Consider the following 21,755-nt stretch of genomic DNA (forward strand, 5'->3'; position numbering starts at 1 on the left):
AGGGGGAAGGGTGCACCGTCCAAGGAGGGCCCACCAAGAACGCGTCCGCATTTCCTGGGCCAGCGGCAGGGAACCTGCCCTCTCCCAGACAGTGACAATCGGTGAATAGATTGCGGAAACGCCTCTGGGACTTCAGAAAGCCGACCGTTACTCTCCTCATTCGGGTTTGTGGCCCTCTGCAGCCTAGCGACTTTAAACCTGGTCTAGAGTCTAGGAGAAATTCTTTGGTTCTTTTATGGCAACACATACCCTGGAAGGCCTGGACGTGCCCAGGGATTTCAGACGCTAGTGCTCCAAGGTATCTAAAGCCCCACACATCCCAGTCAGAGGCACCTTGGGCCAGGAGCACATTCGAAGCCGCATGGTGCTGACTCATAGCCACCGAGGCCCATTTTCCTGCCCATCCCTCCCTGCAGAGCACAGCAGTGAGGAAAGTCGCTGTGGGCTGTGGCCACATCTTTGTACTGGCTGTGCAGGTCAAAGCTGCTTTCTCATTTATGTAGGTCCTACATGTTCATTGCTTCCTCGCTCAGCATAGGGGATCTAGTGCCGTGCAATGCTCTGCAGAGGGGGACCCCCCTGACTGGACTCAGAGAGCGATACCCAGCCAGGTTGGCTGCTGTGTCCCTGTGGTGACCTGGACGCAGGCTTCACCCCTGCAGACTGGTTCAGCGTGTGCCTCCTTGCAGAGCTGAGGGCACATGCCCCAGACGAGCCAGTCACTTGGTCACTATTTGGGATTTGTCAAAGGCATTTTGCAAAGGAATTCCAGCCTGGGGCTGGGCGGGCAGAGCTGAGGTGCCAGCGGTAGAGGGGGCGGGCTGGGGACTCTGTCCCTGGGAATGCTCCGTCTGTAGTAGTGCTACGTGTGACAGACAAGAGACATGATGAGTATAAATCACACACACGCTGTAGCGCAAAGGTGGGCAAACTACGGCCTGCAGGACCGGGGGGTTGGATAAGGGGCGGGAGGTCCTGGGGGGGCAGTGGGAGCGGTTGGATGGGGTGGAGGTTTTCTGGGGGCAGTCAGGGGATGGGGGACGGGGGTGGGGGGGTGTTGGATAAGCGTGGGAGTCCCGGGGAGCCTGTCAGGGGGCAGGGGTGTGGATCGGGGTCAGAGGACAGGGAACGGGGTGGGGTGGATAGGTGTGGGGTCCGGGGGGCTGTCAAGGGGCAGGGGTGTGGATCGGGGTCAGAGGACAGGGAACGGGAGGGGGTTGGATAGGTGTGGGGTCCGGGGGGCTGTCAAGGTGCAGAGGTGTGAATCGGGGTCAGAGGACAGGGAACGGGGCAGGGTGGATAGGTGTGGGGTCCCGGGCGGCCTGTCAAGGGGCAGGGGTGTGGATAGGAGTCAGAGCAGTCAGGGGACTGGGAGCAGGGGGGTTGGATGGGGATGGGATCCCAGGGGTGGTTAGGGGCGGGGGATCCCAGGAGGGGGAAGTCAGGGGTCAAGGAGCAGGGATAGTTGGATGGGTCAGGGGTTCTGAGGGGGGCAGTCAGGGGGCGGGAAGTGGGAGGGGTCAGATAGGGGGCAGGGGCCAGGCTCTTTGGGGAGGCACAACCTTCCCTACCCGGCCCTCCATACAGTTTTGCAACCCCAATGTGGCCCTCAGGCCAAAAAAATTGCCCAGCCCTGCGCTAGCGTGTGTCCTTCTGCTCCAAAGCCACCAGCCTCTGCCATGCAAGCTACAGGAGAACTCCCTTAGCATGCAGCAATAGCAGGCTTCTTATCTTCTCTGGGGCCCCATCACTCTCTTATTCAAACAAAGGCCCCCATCCCCAGCAAGGGCCATTCCTCCTGCACTGGTGCCCCCAGTCTCAGCAGTAAGGCCCTGTGCTTGCTAAGGGCCCAAGCCTGCACACGACACTACCGCCCACCCTGATTTTTGATAGGCCTGTTCTCCCTGCAGGGAGCGGCTCCTCTCCGTTACCTGCAGCTGCCTTCTCGCCCTGCTCTCAATGGCTGGGTGCCCAGGGCTCTGGAAGGCTCTGCCCAGTGGCAAAGCACAGGCCCCTCCACCTTCCGGGGCTCTGATCCCCCCTCCACAGCGGGGTAGGGGGCATGCAGCGCAGCGACAGGCAAGCAGCAGCCCCGCTCCCCAGTTCCCAAGATTGGCACCAAGTGTACAAGAGAGGGAAGCCAAACTGACCCAGAGGACCCCTGGCTCCTCTGAATGGCGTGCAGGCTGCGGCCGCCCCTCCTCAGTGGGTCAGGAGAGAATGGGATCCAATGGACAGAAATGAAGGTCTCCCCAGGGTTGAATACAAACAGCTCCAACGTGAGGAGCGGCACCAGAGCGCAGCTGTTTGTGTGCAGCACAAATAGACTCCAGGAGTGGTAAATAAAAGCTTTCCAAGCATTTCCCACCTGACCAAACGGCTGCTATTGAATTGTTTGGCGACTGCAGACATACCCATCCGGAGCGCACAGGCTAACGCGGTCCCTCCGAAGGGAAAGGGACAGACAGCCCTCTAGTGTAAAGCCAAAGCTAGCAGCATGCGTATTGGCATGGAAAACGCTAGTCACCAAACGGCGCTTGCAGGGAGAAGGAGACGCTTCCAGAGAGACACAACTTGTGCTCCACAGCCAAACTACAACTTCCTAGACCCCTACGCAGCCTCGCAGCTGGGGGGTGCCCAGGGAAACATCCCAGGCAGAAAGTTCCCCACAGCTTTTCAATGACCACTAACATGTGCAGAGAGAGAGACTGTTAATCTCAACATTTCCTATTACAGTCTCCAGTGCTGCCTTTTGTCTGCAGAGGCACATAAACTGGGCTGCTGAATTCACACCTTGCTCTGCAGCCCGGCCGTGGCCCCTAGATGCACAGAAGGGTGAGGAGCTGAATTTAGGGTCTCCAGAGATTCCCACCCCCCTTGAAATCAGGCTGAGCTCACACCTGATCCACACAAGCACTGCTGAATTATGCACGGGATGTGTTGTATTCAGGTCTCATCATCACTCCCAGCCCTGAGAAAGACACACAATTAAAATCAATATTTAAAATAATCAAATAAGCACACACCACCGGGAACAGCCACACAATTCACTCCGACAATAACACACGGGCTGCGGAGTCCAGGGCCGTGCGGCAGCGCCGAGAGCCCAAATCTGCCCACAGTCTTCAACATTTAATGAAAACACACCAGTTTTAAACACTTTCCCAAACCCAGCTCGCAAAATCTGTCACTTTGATGTGAACGCTTCCAGTCTCAGACTAATCAGTCACTTTTACTTTCTCTTTAGTAGCTAAAGACGCAAATGAACTCCCAGCAAACTGCACAGCTTCGGGAGAAGAATTCAGCAGCCAGATGGTTCTCAAAAAAACCTTTGTTCTTACCAAAAAAGGAGTTAACCAATTTCCCCCACAGAGCAGAATACAGGAGACAATTCCACGAGCCAGGAAAGTGATTTTCAAGTGCAAATTTAAAGGGCTGATTTCTTTCTGTAAGAACACTACACACACCTAGGGCACAATATAAGTAATAAATAGCAATAATAACTGATCAGTTACTACAAGGCCACATTCTTGCTGCGTTCTCAATCCAATTTCCCCACACACGCAGCGAAGCAAGGGAAACAGGAGGTTTAAATATTAAGCATAAACATTCATTTGCTTCCCGTTCAAGGAGCAGCATGTGAGTAAAAGGGAAAGTGTGATTGAAGTTAAAACATCCATCTAGGCTAGTCCCAGGAAAGGTAAAACTATTGAGCTTTCATCTAGGTGGCGGGGGAGTGGGGGGGGGGAGAACAGATGGAGGAACGGCGGGGGGTGAAAATTCCAGGAAATGTTGTGAACTTGCACTGAAATATGTGAATTAAAGCAAACGGAGCAGAGTTTTGCGAGTGTATGCGATCAGCTGGAATGTTAGCAAAGTTTGTGGCATTTCTCAGGTTTTTCCACTCTGGGCTGTTTGCCAAGCAATTCTGCTTCAATTAACAGTGAAATGGAGGAACATGCTGGCTGGGACAGTGACCGGCCTGGGAGAAAACATGCCTCACATGCAGCCGGACCACAAGAGATCCATAACTCCCAAGGACCAGTGGGGCCCATAGCAGGCCTCACCCAGGTACCTCCACTGTGACCCCCCAACCAGACACCCACCAGGTCCTCCTTGGGGCCTGAGACAGAGCTCGCTGAAGCTGACGGAAAGACCCCCTTTGGCTCCAGTGGGCTTTGGCTCAGGCACCCACCCCACCCAAATCCCATTTAACTTCCCTGCCACAAGGGCAGCACTGGTTTCTGTTTCGCCAACCCCACACTGTCAAAACTCAGGAGCCAGGCCCCCAAAACGCCATGAGACAGGCATAAAAATCAGAAATGTGGGGGCTATTTGTCTTCTGGTTCTTGAGCCTCTCGCTCACACTCGGGTCACGTTTCCCACTTTTCTCAGCAAACACAAGGGCTAGAAACTGATTTTTTGTTTTCCTAATGGAATCTGAGATTCCCACCTAAATCCCCTGACTCTAGGAGCTCAGGCTTTAAGAAATCCATCCCATATCACAAGAGCTGGTAACACTTTTGCTTAGCCCAAGAGCTGAAATGTAAGGCCCTGGGACTCTGAGGAGGACAGACCGTAGGCAACAGAACACAGCTGATTCTGAAACAGAACCAATCCTGGGACTAGAATGTCACTGCCATAGAAGGGACCCTCACACATGCCCCGGCACAGCCACGCCTGCTTCTCCTTTGGAATAGCCAATACCAAGATATGAACAAGTAGTAGAGGCTACTTTGTCATCTCCACCCCCTTCGCCCCGTGACCTCCAAGCCCATCACAAAGCCTTTGGGGAGACAGGTCAGCACCATTATCCCCAATTTACAGACAGAGAAACTAAGGCACAGACGGGTGAAAGACACAGTCACGACGAGTCAATGGCAGAGCTAAGAATAGGATGTCGGAGGCCCAGCTCTCGGTGCCCTTCTAACAATGGAGCAGATATGAACAGTCTGAGCATGTGCAGAATGCCCGTGTACGCCGTGTCTGGCTAAGGTAGACGTAGAGTGCCCATCATCACAGCAGACTGCACACACAACATGGCCGTTGTACACACTGGATTCCATTCACCCAGCGCTACTCCAGCTTTAGGCCAGGGTCAATGCACTGAAATCCATGGCCTTCCACTGGCCAGCACAGACCTGGAGATGAGCAGCAGTCAGCCAGGGGTTCGAGGTATAGAATTTGTGCAGGGGACACAGGCAAACATAACAAGACCCAACTGCAGACATAGCTGGGGGGGCGAGGGAGCCTGTATTAAGTCTTGACTTCTTTACACACACGTTCTGAGACTCGCCATTTCCTGCTTGACGCTGTTTATTTGTTCACGGCTCTCCTTGGCCGCTGGCCCCTCCCGAAGCTGGAACAGTGAATATGGGAGGCGGGAGGCTGGGCTTTGCAGAGTGCAGGCCTCTTTGCCCCACACTCACTGGTATCTGTTCTGGAGAAGTCCCAGAACCCCATACCCTCAAACCCCACCACCCAGCGGCGGCCCCAGAATGTAGCTCCAAACACCCACCCTCAAAGCCTTCCATGTAGACAGGCAGCAGGCTCTCAGGCCTGGTCTATACTAAAAAGTTACACTGCTCACAGGTGTGAAAAATCCACCCCCGAGTGAACCCCTGGTGCAGGCAGCACTAGGTGGATGGAACGAGAATTCTTCTGTCCACATAGCTACTGCCTCTCAGGGAGGTGGAGACCAAAGACATCGGTGCAGATTGTGTCTACACTAAATGCTCCAACGCCGCTGCAGCGTCTCAAGTGCATTCAAGCCCTTAGTGCATTCACAGACCCCTGTATGGTCGCGTGGCTTCGTATAGCGCCGCCTCGGAGAGGCACGGGATATTCCTGCTGCGGGGTGCGCCTCCCGGATAAATCAACTCCTCTAGAAACATCAAAGGAGGAGTTTGGCTCGTGGCTCTCAGAGCTATGTCTTAATGAAGGCGACGGCAGCAGAAAGCATTTCAAATCCAGGGGGAAGCAAGTACACACCTAATTAAACCGACTCCTTCCCCCCCCTTTGGTCTGCTGTGCAGTGTGGATAGCGCTGTACTCACAGCCTCTTGAAAAGGAGCCGCCGCACAGCACAATGAGGAGCTGGCACAGGAGCCAGGCACATTGTGTTCACGCTGGCTCAGAGTGGAGCTTGTAGTACAAGCTCTAGTCTCTTCATTAGGGATGCCGGCTCCATCCACCCTCCCAAGCCTCCTCCAGTCCAGCCGGCAACAGCCCACACCTCCACCTAGGCTCCAAGCACCGGGCTTCCGTCTCAGCACTTTCCGCAAGCGAGAAGCGGCTCTCCGGGAGCAGCCCAGCACAGAACATCCAGCACCGAGGCAGACGGCAGGAGTGTGCCCGGGCTCCCTCGGGAGCACAGGTACATGCGGCAAGGGGCAACTGACAGGGGGATTGCCTGGGCTTTGCCACTCACAACTGGCACTGCCACCACCTACGCCAGTACAGCAAAGAGCAGCAGCAACATGGCATGGGAATGCACACCCGACCAGAGCGTCCCATGGGCCCACGCACCCCAGAGCTCTAACTTCACACTCCGCAGCTCCGGCCTAAGGCTTTTGGGGGCTTCAGAGTAACTAGATGCTGCTGGAGGGGCAGTTTTTGCCTAGACGCCAAAGTCATCCCTGCTGTAAATCCCTGAAGTCAGTGCAGTTACCCCAGGATTGCCCAGGAACTCGGCCCTTATTTCAACTGGAGGAACACGTGCGGAGGATGAATGCCAGACAGCCGTTGTCCTGCGGATCCTGGCTGGTCCTGCCGAGCAGGGCGGGCGTCATGTTCTAAAAGGGGACGGGATCTCGGTTCCATTGCAAGCTGCCCTGTCCCTCCGTCCCAGCCCCACACACTTGGGCCTACAAGCTTCTCCTGCGTAGGCTCCCGCAAGGCTCCGAGTCAAGGCCGGCTCAGAGTAGCAGGGAGCGGCGGGGAGGTAATTAATGGAGGACGTGGCTAGTTTGAAGACGGGGCTGGCGTGTCGCAGCTTATTGGTAAGCAGCCCTGGAACACGCCGCTCACAAGCTAGAGAGCTCGCGAGGGTCACAGCGGCTCTTTGTCTCACCAGATCTAATTAAATTGTTTTCTAGCACAGCCTTTTCCAGCACTCCCAGTGAGGAAAACATCACCGAACCAAGCGGGGGCACATCACCCTCTGTGCTGATACAATCCAGCATGGCAGAGAGCAGCACCACAGCACTGGGGCTCACACAACCCTAAGATCACAACTTCTGTATGTCTCGGTATCCCATCCCGGTATGGCCCAAAGAATACAGGTTCCAGGAGGAAGCGAGGCTTGTGAAATGCCCCCCCCCCCCCAATAAATTATGTAACAAAAACTGTCCTGATCAGAGCAATAAAGGGTCAAAAAAAGAGCTGATGAATGTTACCTCCTGGTCAGAGCAATCAAATGCTGCTCATCTCCTCCTCCAATCAATACTTATTCACCAGGCTTAGCTTCTTGGGGGAATAAAGGTTTTAAAACAGCTGTTTCCCATTGAGGAATCCCGGAGAAGAATGGGGATTTCATAGGCTGTAAATGGAACGGGGGTTCATAAAGGCTTGATGTGAGCTAAGGCTTTGCTGCCCCAGCTGTGTCTTTCCAGCTTACTAGCAGCGAGCTCTGGGAAAGTGGGGGCAGGTAGGAAGGGAGAGGCAGCCAGAGCCCCACAGATCACTCACTCCGGGCCTGATCCTGGGGAGCACGTCCTCCAAGGTACACCTGGCATATCACAGTCTTCTTCCCCACTCACATTTAGGGCCAGCAGTGGAGGGATTCAGCACCCCCCGGGAGCAGGCCAGGGCTGTCCTTTAAAGGCCCCTGTGCACCTGCCATGCTCTATGAACAGAGGTCCTGTAGCAGCTTTCCTGTATTTAATGTCCTGGCTTTTCACGCAATGCCGATGACTGTCAGGCGCTCGTGGGGGGCCACTGTGCAGAAAGCACGCCCTACGCAGCCCTGCGTACTGCCCCCAGAGAGAAAACGTTCTGCTGCTGCCCCCACCTCTGTGTATCTGGGGCGCAGCACACCCTGGGCATGGCCAGTTCCCCGCAATAGAATGGCAGGCAGAAAACCTACAGGTTACTACCAGATCGGTGCCAGGAGTCTGCGCACAGCCAAATCCGCGGGGTGCTCAGAATACAGGCGCCCATTCAGATCTAAGGACATTTGTGCACAAGGCCGTAATACATCATGGAATAGGTGACTCCTGAAACACCAATGCCCTGGCCCGGAGGGGCCTCGGCAACCTGCTCCCAAGCACGCACACAAAACTAGATGCCGTTCAAACTCTCCGAAGATGCTGCTTGCCGTTTGGATTGGAGCTGGGATATCTCACTAGAGCATTGCAAATAAACCAGCCACCGTGTGCCCTCCAAGAAACAACGCTAGGTGATGCTGGGGTCACTCCCAGAAAGGAGGACTGTGGAGACTGCACACACGGACGGGTTATTAGAGAGAGCTGTGTCACACAGATCCCTTTGACTGGCAGCCTGGACAATGCTCGCTTGCTAACATGCGTTGATGTCTTTTGATTTAAAAATTGCAACCTGTGGGTTGTTTTCAGCCATGCCCCGGAGCCGGTGGGCGTCTCTGCACCCTGCAGGATGGGAGCACGCTTTCCCAAATGTAGGTCCTTCAAGTTTTACCCCAAGGTGAACAAGCTGGCTACACTTAACGGCATGAGCCACTACCCAAGCACTGCCTGCTCCTGGCAGCCATCTCCCTGTTCAGCCATGCAAGGTGCCAGGTAGCCCACAATATCTGAGCAAACCAAACAGAGCTATTCTCTGTGGAAGGAGAAGCTTTTATTCCTTTGGATGGCAACAGCCCACGGGGTTTTTCTGAAAGGCCAGCGGCACTGAATGCTTATTACACACACAGATCTTCCCCACAATGAGACCAATTCAATTCCTAACCTACACACCACGGTTTGTTCTCAGACATTTCCCCCTTCATCTAGTTTACTGCCGTTGACGAATGGACATTGCAATGAGACAAAGTAGGCCAGAGGAACAATTAGTTAACGATGGATTTGTTACCCACTCCCTAACCCTCAATCATCTCGGGCTTTCTCCCAGCCTCGCACATTCACTGCAGGCTCCCTGCATCTCTAGCACGGCCAGGGAACCGCTTCCTCTCCTTCTGACCCTCTGCCCCAGCCCTGATCCGGCTTCCAGTGGCCTGTCACTCTCCCGAGCCCCTTAAGGGGGAATTCGCAAACTTTGCCAAGTCAGGAGAACTTGCCTTGTAGATTTCCCTTTGTCCCCCTCCTCGCCTCCCATTCGCGGTCCTCCCCGGGACGCAGAGCCAGGGATGCTGGTGACTGGCCCTTCCCTGCCCTCCCTCTGCTGCACACCTTCGGCACCCGCCGCCCTTCCTTCCCCCCGGTGTTTTCATGTAACCCTCCTTTCTGGAGCGCTTGTTCCCAGCCCAAAGCGCCGAGGTTTGGGGGCGGTCAGAGAACCTGCTGCCTCTCTTCCAGCCCCAGCGCTCGGGAGCGGGCAGTGCTGACCCCGGCTGAACACGGAGCTCTCCGCCGGCACTGGGGGGTCTCGGGGGCTCGCTCCCCGGTTTTCCTACCAGCCAGGTCTTGGCTTCTCGTCCCACCTGCCCACCGCCTCGGTGCGGTCTGAGCGCAGAGCAGATGTCCCGGATCCCCCTGGGAGGCAAAGGAGGCTGCTTCCCCCAGCAGCCTCCTTCCCACTCCCGCTGCCCCAGCTCGGCCGGGAAGCCCCGCAGCCCCCGCTGGAGGCAGCTCGGGAGGGGTGCGGGGTGCAGCCTCCAGACGGAGAGCCCAGGTGGTGCTGGGCACAACAGCCAGCCCGGTGCCCTTCTGGTCCCTGACCTAGCGGGGGGGGGGGGGGGGGGCGGGAGGGGAGCGGTGGATTCCGGATCCCGGCTGTTCACACCAGCGCTCGGACTCCGCAATGGCACAGAAGCGCTGAGCCAGGTGCCGGGGGAGGGGGCAGAGCCGGGAGCCCTCCCCCCCATTCCCCGTTTCTCCCTCCTTGGGGAATACAGTGTCCGCTCCTTAGCTCCAGCCTGCCCCCAACACCTCAGCGCACCGACTCCTGCTCCCGATTCCCCCCACCCCCAGGAACTTGGGTCGCAAGCCCGGCTCAGACTGCCGCGGCGGGGAGCCCCGATCGCCTCCCAGCGCGTCCCCCAGCTCAGTCCCATATCCCGGCAGTGGAGGCAGGTGGGTCCTGGCCGCTCCGCGCTCTCCACGGGACTAAAGTTGCCGGCTGGGAAGTTGCTGGAGCCCTGCCCCCAACCCCCCATGGCGCTCCGGCCGAGGGTCCCCGCGGTGGGGACGCACCTACCTTCAGCGATCGCCCTCTTCATCTTAGGGGTCGGGGCAGGCTCGGCTCGGCAGGCAAACGGGCGCCGGGGTACAGTCCTCGCCAGCCAGCGCGGGCAGGTCCGCGTGCGAACTTCAGCCCGAGCGCAGGGCGGGGGCTCGCCCGCTGCCGGAGCCCGCGCGCAGCGGGGGAACAAGCCGCCCCGGGGCCGGAGTCAGCATCCAGACGCCGGCTCCCCGCCCCAAGGCGCACGGCTGGGGCGCAGCGGCCGCCGCGGCGCGCACGGGTCCTGGCGGGGAGAGGCGGCTGCGGCGCGGGGTCCCTGGGAGCCGAGCGGGGCGCGGGAGGGGAACGCGGGCTGCCGGGCGGGCTGCAGCGCGCTGAATGTTTTATGGGATCATGTGGTTTGACGTGGAGGAATCAGCCGAGCTCGGATTTCCTGGCTGGAGAGGGGGCTGGGGGACAGGGCGGGGCGGCTCCGGGAGCGGGGCGCAGCGCGGAGCGGAGGGGGCGCACGGGGCTGGCGGGGGGCGCCGCCCGCCGGTGGGGACCGGGATCCCGGGGCTGTTGCCTGCCCGCGGGACGGGGAGGGGGCAGAGGGGAGCGAAGCGGGGTCGTGCGAGGACCCCGGACCGCGCCCTTGGGGAGGGGGGATAACGGGACACAGCGGCCGGCCCGGCCCGCCTGGAGGGCGGGTTTGCTGGGCAGGTGTCCGACCAGGGCGCCGGTCGCTGCCGGGCTCCATGGGACAGGGGTCTGAGAAGAGCGCCCGGGGTATGGGGGACGGGCGGCGGGGTCGGGGGCGGCCGGGCTGCTCTCCCCATCCCGCACTGCCCTAGCCGGGCCGGGATGCCACCGAGGGGCCCCGGAGCAGCGGCTTGCCGGCGATGGGGCCGTGCCATTGACGACGCTGAGAGGAAGCCCGCTCCTTGCCCCGCCGGCAGGGGGCTCCTCCCCCCAGGCCTTGCGCTGGCCCCCGGAGGGCGATCGCCAGCCTCCCCATGACGGGTGGTTTGAGGGGAACCAGCGCCTGGCAGTGCAAAGGCAGGTGCGTCCATTCATTGGTCCCGGAGCCCCCTGCTGACACCGGATCAGACCCGGGGCCCTCCAGCCCAGGCTCTGGGCTCTGCCAGAGGCCAGCCCCGCAGGAAGGTGCAGGTGGCCCTGCAGTGGCAGGCATGAGACACCTGGATCTCAGAGCATGCTTCTGCCTAGCCCCCTAAGTTAGAGGTCCTGCAGGATATATATCCTAGCCCACGCCCTCTGCTGTGTCCCCCTTCTGCCAACGGGCCCACCAGGACCAGCCGGCCTGTAGTGTTTCTAGAGGGCCTGTTCTACAACAAAAGAATTGCTGGCTCCAGTCTCCACACTGCCTGGTTCTGGGACATTACAAGGTAACCTCCTTGGTCACTCTAGCAGGTGGTCCCCGCCCCTGCAGCACTCAGAGACCTTTGGGAACATGGAACCACAATGCTTTCACCTGGGGTGGGGAGGGGAACACAGGCAAAAGAAACAAGGAACCCCCCTATATATATTTTCCTATAAGAAATGGAGCAACACTAACAGATACACCAGGGATTGGGTCAGTGTCCTCCTTCCAGGTAACAAATGGCCAGCGGATGGAGTTCCAGGCTCCCCCAAAACCCCTCCAGCGAGTCTAACCCGGTCTACACTTAAAAGTTAAGTCAACATAGGCACAACAGCAGGGGTGTGAAGAAACCACAGCCCTGAGCAGCGTAGCTCTGCTGACCAGCCCTCCAGTGGAGACACACCAGAAGAGTGCTTCCATCCACACAATGACCCTCGTTTGGGGAGGCGATATTCCCACACGGACGGAAAAACCCCTTCGGTTACATGGTTATGCCGGCATAGCTACAGCGATGTAGCTACACTGGTGTCGTCTCGGTCATTTCAGTTTTCGTCTGTGTCTACACTTAAACTGCTCATTGGTGCCGCTGCAGCCAGTATAGGACTTCACTGTAACCCTTGTGTGAGAGGAGGGGTTCTCCCGTTGCTGTAGGTAGGCCAACAGAAGAATTCTTCTGCCAACCTTATGGGTTAGTCGGTGTTGTCAGACGTTGGTTGCATGTATGTTCTCTCCACGAGCTGTCCCAGCTCTGCACAGTTAGCCGGTTGACCTCGAGCGAACCACCCAATAAGACCACAAATCTGTTTCAGTAGCAAAGGCACCCGGCTAGGTTTATAGTCGACGAAGCGCAGTATTAGCACCTGATACGTGCTACCACTACTGCCCATGACAATAGATTCAGCTCAGTGAATGGTGGGACTTTTCATTCCCCCCTTGGCTGGCCAAGCACACTCCCTCTGAGACCCCTCTTTATACACCCATACAAATGGAGTCAGGTACCACCCTTTACCTTGTACCTGTTGGTGTGATTAAAGCATCTCTATTCATCACACTGTCCTCCTGGCCTTATCTTTAAGAGAGGTCCTGTTATCTTTGGGGAGTGTGTTTGTACCATACGTGGAATGTGCTGACATGAGTGTCCTGTGCCTAGCACGTCTCAGGAATGTGGGTGTTTTTTGCAATACCAGCCCTGGTCTTGCTGGGTTCTGTGATCAGGACTTCTGCTCACAGCCTGACTTTTGCTAACTTTGCGTGATATTAGCAGAGCTTGACCACTACTTTAGTTCAGGCCTCATACCGGGCCTCTTGTACCAGGCCTCATGTCCCAGGCTCTCTCTTTCTACTATATTTAGCTTAACTCCTTCACTTGGGGGGTGGATTTTCCACACCCCTGAATGAGGTAGTTGGGTGAACCTAGCTTTTTAGCATCAACCTGGCCTTAGTGGTAGCCCAGGGGCAGCTCTCCTTCAGTCCAAAGAGTCAGGTCAATGATCTCAGCTCTGCTTCCCCGCCCTGGCCCTCCCAGGGTGCTTTGGAGTCAGCTCTGCCCTGCTGCTTTGGCTGGGCCAGTTACACCTCAGTGTGGATTCAGTTCTGCTTCTGCTGGCCCAGGCCCCCAGTGTTTCCAGGTGGGGAAGCCAGAGCAGAACAGAGCGTGAGTCTCTTTTGGAGCCTGACCCCCCTGATACCCTCCTGTGCTGGGGCACACGTAGCTCCTTCTAGGTAGCCATGAGCTGGGCTGGGCTGTCCTCACAGAGCCTCATGACCTCAGTTACGCCTCTCCTTACCTAACCCTAAATCTGCCACACACTCTGTGCTGACACCAGAAATGGAAATCCACCCAACGGAATGGCAGGAACAGGGGCTTCTGGGCTGATCCCCCCCAACCTGCAGAGCACTGGTGGGGCAGTGCTTGTGCCATCCAGCCCATGACTTCTAAAGAGTTTTGCTGATATCTGGCTCGAGTAAGGAGGGACATGAATTTGCCCTTCTTCTAATGCCACTAGCCACATTTATCATCTGCTACCCACCACATGGCTCAATGGAGAACCCCACATTGGAGATAGTAAAAACCTACAGCCCGCAGCCATTCCCCCCTGCCCCTGGCAAAGGCAGGACTGTTCCCACACTCTACTCCCCAGTGCTTCGTCCAGTCTTCTCCAGTCTTTGCCCCCCATGCCGGTACGCCTAGACTATTCCACAGGCGAATACGTCTCACTGCTAGGAGCTGACAGTCGCCCCCTGAGGGAGGCGACTGGAGCTTGACTGAAGGGCGTTGTTACCGGTCAGAGTGGGGTGGGGGGCAGAGCTGACACAGGAAGTGATGCTGCCACCCACTGATGAAGAGGACGGCTGGAGTAGGAGGGGATGCTGCGGATGAGGTGCATTGGCAGACCAATGGTGCAGGCATGCCCCGGAGAAGGACTGAGGACTGGCAGAACTGGAATGGCAGGGGGACTGCGGGTCAAGATCGAGGGGCCTTGGCAGAGGCACTGCGGGGAGCCGAAGGCTGGAGTAGCAGAGAGGTGTATTGCCGCATGTTGGCAGAGGGAAGCTAGTTCATCCCACACGGCCTCGTTTTAGCCCCTGTGCTCTCTCTTTCGTTGTCGTCAGCGTGACCATTTACCAAGCCTCTAACTACAGGAGTGTTGCATGCGGTGAAACACCGATTGTCTTACTTCCCAGAATTGGGCTGAAGAATTCAAACCAGGGCCTGTCCCAGCCTCGGCGGGGATCCAGGACGTCGCAGTAGGCTGGCCGGGTTACGCTCAGCAGCAGAGGTTTGAAAAGGACACCGAGGGTTCAGTGCCTGAGCTGAGCGTGGTGTACTGACGGTTATGCCACCTTTCTGACCCAGGCAATCCTGAGCCTGGCTGGGGCCGCTTTGGCCAGCAGGCACCGTTCCCTGCTAGCCAGACCATTGGCCCAGGCTCATGTCTGCTCTAGCCCCACCCCCTCCTACCCTGATGTGCTCCCTCACAACCCAGTAGGCCAGCTACTGTGGCTTTCTGCCAGCCCAGGATTCCCTCACACTGGCCATCTCCCAGTAGCCGGCCATGCCACTGGAGTAGTGCACTGGATGACATGCTTGCTGCCCTGCCTAGCAATTAATTCTGCCCCCATCCCCTATCAGTCCAGCCCCCCGCCTCCCCTCTGCTCCTCCTGAGACTCTTCACCCCCCCCCACCCAGGTGAGCAGCTACAGCGGGGTCCCCCCTCCTGCCCCTTCCCAGGCAGGTGCTGCGTGGGAGAGGGGGAAAGGAACCATCCTGTCCCTATTGCTCATGGTGTCAAGTTGCTGCAGAGAGGGGCGGGGGAGAGAGCTCCGCCTGCAGCAGCTCTGATTGGCTGTTCTGCCCCAAGAGGCAGGCAAATGGGTCAGCAGCCAATCCGAGGTCTCAGATTTACTAGATGCAGCAGCACCAGCACCCCGGGGCAGATCTCTTCAGCACACAGGAGGCTGCCCTGGGCACTGCCCTCCCACACCAGCTAGGGCTGTGGGTGCTGGGGGTTAAGCAACAAAGCCAATGAATATGCATGACCTCATTTGCATACCTCCCACTTGCAAGCCCTTGCAACGCCTCCCAGTCAAATCAATTTCCCCTCTTAAACCCACCTTCCCCCCAATCAGGCTCCCCTAGCCCCCCTCCCTCCCTCCATCTGATTCCCTCACCCAACCTTCCCCCAGCTCTCTGGTCTGGCCTTGTCCCGACAGCCCCCAACGCTGGCTCCCCACATCCCCCCTCCCTTTTGAGCTCCTCCTGTCCACCCCCCCCCCACACACACACATACATACATAGACCCTGCCTCCCACCCACCCCTTCCAAGTCGTTTGTGCAACGGAGGATGCAGGGCGAGCTCCTTAGCCCCGCCTCCTGCCTTGCACACCTGTGCACACTCCAGCCTTAGTGAATACCCCATTCCCATTCCTTCCTATCTTTTGCCAGCCTTGCACACCTGGATGCAGCCTGCCCCCTTCTTGCCTCACCCCAACTTGCACACCCGTGCACATTCCAGCCCCTACTCATGCCACCTGTGTTGCACACCTGGGCACGCTGCAGGGACGCCCCGTCCCACCCCTGCCTTGCACACCTATGAACAGACGGGCCCTTTCTGGAGAGTTATGTCCTTGCGGGAGCCAGACTGGCCTCTGCTGTTGAGAGACTGGCCCACACCACACAGCTGTGACTGACTCTGACCCTTCCATCGTCATGGGGTTTAGCTCAGCCTGTTGTGGGGTCAGGCCGGATGTGAAGCTGGGCTGGCTCCGGCCTATCTCTAGAATGTAGGCAGAGTAGTTGTGGCTCTGTTGGTGCCAGGATATCAGAGAGACAAGGTGCGGGAGGTAGAGGTAATCTTTTAGTAGATCAAGTTCTGTCAGTCGGAGACACAAGCTTTCCAGCCACACAGAGCTCTTCTACAGGTCTGGGAAAGATACTCTCGGTGTCACAGGTGGAACAGATTGTTTAGCATAAGTAGTTAGCACATTTTGTAAGGGATCCTTCATGGTGGAGTGACCTGTTAACGCCTCTGCAGTCATAGGGCAAAAAGGGGGGTTAGTGAGTTACATCTGCTGTGATAAATCAATGTCGAGAATGGTTATCGATCCACAAGGGTAGATCTTGGGAGGCAGCCCGGTGAACGGGCTACTGAAAACTGGGTCACATCCCTTGCTGGCCTTGTGGAGTGTTCAGAATGTTCTCTAAAACAGCTGGGAGACAGACAGCTCCTGGGTCTCTAATTCAAACGTGTTGGGAAATGAAAGCCAGCAGCTCAGGGGCATGATGAAAATATATTCAAACGATGGGAAATGTTGGGCATACACTGCAGGAAATCAAAGGAAGAGCTGGGTTTGAAAAGGGGACCAGGTGAGGAGCATGGAAGGGCTGCTTGTTCCTTTCAGTTCATCTAATTGGTTCAATAAACCTTTCACCTCATGCCATGGGGGCTGGAGAACGGGCCACTGCCCACCTGTGCCCCGGGTCCACCCTGCAGGACAAAGCACAAAGCTGGCCCCTCGCCTTGCATTTCTCCTGCACCTTGGTGTAGGTTCTGTGGCGATTCAGGTATTGGGGCCCTGGTAATGATGTGGGGGGGGGGGAATATTACTGGTGGAGAAAGGTGCTGGATTGGGCTTTGACTGGTCCACAGCACAAGGCCAGCATGGGCAGAGACAAGGAGCGTTTGCCCACCCTCAGCGGGCAGCATGCCTCACCTCGGACTTGGGAGATCTCCTCTGGGGATGGAAGGAAAGATCAGCCCACTGATGGCTCACTCAGCCCTTGTTCTCTTTGCAAGAACAGCCCGATCAGTGTCAACTGGGGGGTGGGTGGTTGGGGTTGTGCCATTTTTTAAGAAACCCTCATGCAGCAGCAGTAGCTATGTTGGTGGGAGGCTCAGGTGGGTGTAACTTACATCACTCAGGGGGTGGCTTATTCACACCCCTGAGCGACACAAGCTTGCATGTCACTCCTGGAGACCTTACCTTCAGGAAAACGGAGGCAAGGCAGGTATAGGCTGGGGGAAGGGTGGGTTGAGGTTGATAAAGGTGATCAGCAAAGGAATTAACGCCAGGAGTGACAGTCGCAACATCTGACAAATGCAGGGTCTCTCCCTCAGCTGTGGGTGTTTGACTGTTAATTCGGAAAGGTAGATATGGAAATGGGGAGAGCGTGTCAGTAGTTGCAGGGGCAGAATCTCCAAGTTGATGCCTGCACCAGTAGGGGTGGGCTGAGACCCAACAGCTCACAGCACATAAGCCACCAAGTGGCCATCGGATGGTAACCGTTTTGGTGGCTGATGACCGGGCTGAATTTGAACTGGCAAGCTAGACAGGCCCTCACGCCTGTTCCCAAGCCCCCTGAGCTCGCTAGTGCTCCAGACCTGCTCGTTGCTAATTGCAGAGCTTCTCTTCTTCCCTCTGTGCTGCGGGCCGCTGGGAGGTGGCTGCCAGTTACCGTGTGACTAATCCCATGCAGCTCATCTGCCGTTGGGAATGAAGCCAACACTTTTGATCTCTGGTGACACCTTGCTTTGCCTGGATAGTTATATGGTCATCTCTTCCGAATTCTCCATCACCCTTAGATCCATTCTTTTCCTTTGGAACTTGGGCTTTAGTTGCAAGGTTTCCACTGTTTACTTCCTCTTTTGAACCCTTTGTAGAAGGGGAGAGGCTCTGATGCACATCAGGGAACAGTGGAGCTGGCAGCATTTCAGACACAGGCTTTCTGTCCTTAGCAGCATTCTGCCCCACCATGCTGCCTGGGGAACCGCGCCAGGAGAGGCGTCCTGGTGCGAACCATGGTTGCAATGCTGGGGATGAGGGGGGGCTGGTGCAGAGGGAGGGACACAGAGCTGGCCTCCCTCAGTCATGAGAACAGTGGACTATGTCTCCACTAGCTCGGTGGTGCCACTCTAGTCAGTGTCACACATGTTTGCTGCTGTGTCTTGGAGCCACACCAGATGCAAGAGACCAAATTTTTCCTCCAGGCTTCACCCTCAATATGATAGGAAGGGTGCCTGCCCTACCTCCCATGAGCTTTATCCTCTCTCTGCACCTACTAATGCTCTGTGCCAAGGCTGGCTTGCGACCCTGGGACTCAGAAATACTCTGACAAAGGTGATCGTTTTGGCCTTTGTACCCCATGGCATTCCACTGTGCATCCCCCAACTCCCCTCCTTCATTGTGTTCTCCGGGAGCACAGCGAACCGCGCCAGACACTTCTGCAAACACTCGGCCCCAAGCCTGTTTGACAAGTGCTGCTGCCTCCTTCTTTGGTTAGGTGGAGAATCTCTCTCTCTTATTGTTATTATCATATGGCGGTAGCCCCTAGGAGCCCGAGTCACGGACCAGGACTGCATTGTGCTAGGGGCTGCACAAACACAGAACAAAGAGATAATCCCTGCCCCAGAGCGCTGCCTGTGGATAGGAATAGAGCACAAGAGGCGGCAAGGGAACCCAGACAGAGAGCCAGGGAGGAGTGATTATTTAAATGGGAAAATAAATGACTATGATAATTATTATTCATGTGTATTACATGAGCCCCAGTCGTGAATCAGGACCCTATTATGGTAGGTGCTGTACAAACACAGAGCAAAAAGACGGTCCCTGCAGATGCCCCATCGTCCCTTCCCCTCCTGCCTGCAAGCACGTTATCCACTCAGACATGGCCGCAGGCTGAAGGAAGTGGCTCTGTGGCAGCCCCCTGCTGGAATCCTGGCAGCACATCAGTGGCTTGCAAGTGGGTTGCCAGCTCTGGTGTACAAAAAACAGGGAACATCTGCCCCCCATCCTGGGCACCATCTCCCATACCACCCCCAGGAGATGGCACCGGCCCCACAGGTTCCAGCTCCCAGGGTATCCCAGGCACCAACCTCATCAAGCAGGATGTAGCACCGGCCAGACCCATCCTGCTCATCTCCGGCGATCACCTCTGCAACCTGTACCTGTGTGGCAGTGACTAGGTGCTGCCAGTCCTGAGTGCCTTCGTCCCACTTGCTAATCTGTCCCTGTGCAGCCCCACAGCTCCCCAGACAAAAGCCACTTGGGCTGGGGGAGCCATTGGGCTGACTGACCAAAAAAACAGGACTTTTAACATCCCACAAAGACTTACAGATTTCAAAGGACAGCTACCTAAAAAAAGGAACCATCCTGGAAAAAACAGGAGAGGTGGAACTCCTACTTGCAGGTGTTTGGTCATGGGCAAACTTTACCCCAGTGTGTCCTACTTGTACTTTCTCTCTGCTTCTCCTACTGAGACAAGAAGCCAGAGCTCCTTCACATGGGGAGAGGCAGATCTGATCCCATGCCTTGAGGTGCAGCTGCCAGCATGGGAAATGCATTATGTTCTCCCTGCACAGACAGGTATCAGAGGGGTAGCCGTGTTAGTCTGAATCTGTAAAAAGCAACAGAGGGTCCTGTGGCACCTTTGAGACTAACAGAAGTACTGGGAGCATAATCTTTCGTGGGTAAGAACATCTGAAGAAGTGAGGTTCTTACCCACGAAAGCTTATGCTCCCAGTACTTCTGTTAGTCTCAAAGGTGCCACAGGACCCTCTGTTGCTTTCTGCACAGACAGCAGCCATTCACTATCGGTCACAATGGCACTAGTGAGCCCAAGGCTTCTGCACTTTCATTCAGCATTAACTTTAGAGTATGAGAATGACAGAGCAAGAAAGAACAAAAGTCAAGTGGCCATGCGAGAGCACAGCGTGTGCATCTCCTCTGAAAGACTGCACTGAACACAGAAGGGCTTTAGAGAGTAACAGGTGTTTTACACCTAAAACCAAGGCCTGACACTGGCACAGCTAAATACACTGCACCGTGCACCGAGATATCAGAAAAAGGAGAATAGACAGCATGCTTAAGGAAGGGAGCTTCCTTCATGCAAACCTCCTGGAGGCAGGGATGCAGGGATGCATGTGTCTCTGTTAAGTGTCCCCCTGGAGCGGGCGAGAGCCATGCATTCCTTTCCCTATACATCTTAAATTGGTGATCACGACATGGGCCATATCCAGCAGGATGAAAAACATTAGGGCTGTCGGTTAATTGTAGTTAACTCACGTGATTCACTCCAAAAATTAACTGTGATTAAAAAAATGAATTGCCATTAATCACCCTGTTCAACAATAGAATAGCAACTCATTTTCAAATATATCGATTTCTTTTACAACACAGAATACAAGGTGTACAGTGCTCACTTGATATTATCATTTTGGATTGCAAATATTTGCACAGTAAAAATAAACAAAATAAATAGTATTTTTCAATTCACCTCATTCTATTATTGTTTAACAGTGCAATTAATTGTGTGATTAATCACGATTAATTTTTTTAATCGTTTGACAGCCTTAAAATACATACATTTATATTTGGAACAAAACCAAACCTGTGCATGCGCATGTGTGTGAACTGCTGTAAGAGCAGCACACGGATACAGAGAGAGGACATTACCAATGCAGGACATTCACCCACATGCCCAGCACCTGGCGCTGGTAACCAGGCGCTGAGCAAATGGGGTAGGTGCAAGAAGAGGGAATGGACATTAACGTGTGGCTCACAATGCAGCAGAGGGGGTCGTCTTCTCCCCCAAGTGAGGATCCCAGCAGAGTTCCTACAGAAGAGCTGCACTGCTGGGCTCCTGGCTCTCGAGAGACCCATGGATGGTCTCTGTCTTGATGGATGTCCCAGCTGCCCACAAAGGGCAAGGGCAGTCGACAAGCTGCCGAGAGTGCGTGCAGTAAACCGTGAGAATGGTTTGCTGCTGCTGCTCTTGCTTACCAGCAGGAGGCGCCATGCTGGGGAACTGGCCATCTCTCCATTGTGTCACGTACCATGTGTGTACGCATGTGTGTGATGTTATCACACTGATTGCTCTCTGGCTGTGCTTGTTCCCTCTCCCAATCACGGAGGTCCCTGTGCAGTTCCCTGCCTATGCTGTTTGTTGCCCTCTGCCTTTTCTAGCATCATCACGTTGGTTTAGAAAAGAGCATCGGCTTCCTGGATCGTCGCTGTATGGCATTTTGTTCCCATTTCCATGACATGCCCAGCCAGGGCTTTGTTCTCCCCCAGCCTTATGTGTCTGAGCTGTCACTGGGCAAAGCTTGTACCACCATTCCTCTGACTCCGGTCCACAATTTGTACCGACCCCTCCCTCCAACTGTGTCTGCTCCATTTGGGGGATCACCCTCCACCTGTATCCATAGATTCAGAGTGGACGGCCAGAAGGGACCATTCGATCACCAAGTTTGGCAAGAGTGGGTCCAGGAGCAGCACATTTGAAGCAGCTACTGAAGACCAGTGACAGAAGCGAATTTCTAATGCATAAGTCAGAGCATCTGCACCAAAGCCTGACTCGGAGAGTCCTGTTCATCCAGTCTGGGGCAAGTCGGAGAGGAGAGGAGAGCACGGCCTGGCCAATCAGGACTGGCTTCCAAACCCTCTGCACTCCCAACAGTGTTAGCAAATGAACTAGAGGCCAGGAATTGGCTGCAAATAGTCCCCAAGAATGAATCAACGTGAGAAGGCTGCAATCTGCTCCCAGCCCATCTGTAAACAGGGGAGGCAAAATTCACCA

At 55.9% G+C, this 21,755-nt stretch overlaps 1 protein-coding gene across 1 annotated transcript in view; it reads right to left on the reverse strand.

Annotated features, from left to right (window-relative positions):
• Positions 1–10,654, reverse strand: part of RTN4R (reticulon 4 receptor) — a 112,056-nt gene extending 101,402 nt beyond the window's left edge. The window contains exon 1 of the mRNA XM_054006528.1: positions 10,333–10,654. Within this exon, the coding sequence (XP_053862503.1) occupies positions 10,333–10,354 (22 nt within the window). The 5' untranslated portion in view covers positions 10,355–10,654. The remainder of the gene's footprint in view (positions 1–10,332) is intronic.
• Between the last annotated feature and the right edge of the window lie 11,101 nt (positions 10,655–21,755).

Source organism: Malaclemys terrapin, chromosome 16 (genome assembly GCF_027887155.1).
Source record: "Malaclemys terrapin pileata isolate rMalTer1 chromosome 16, rMalTer1.hap1, whole genome shotgun sequence".
Lineage (NCBI taxonomy): Eukaryota > Metazoa > Chordata > Testudines > Emydidae > Malaclemys > Malaclemys terrapin.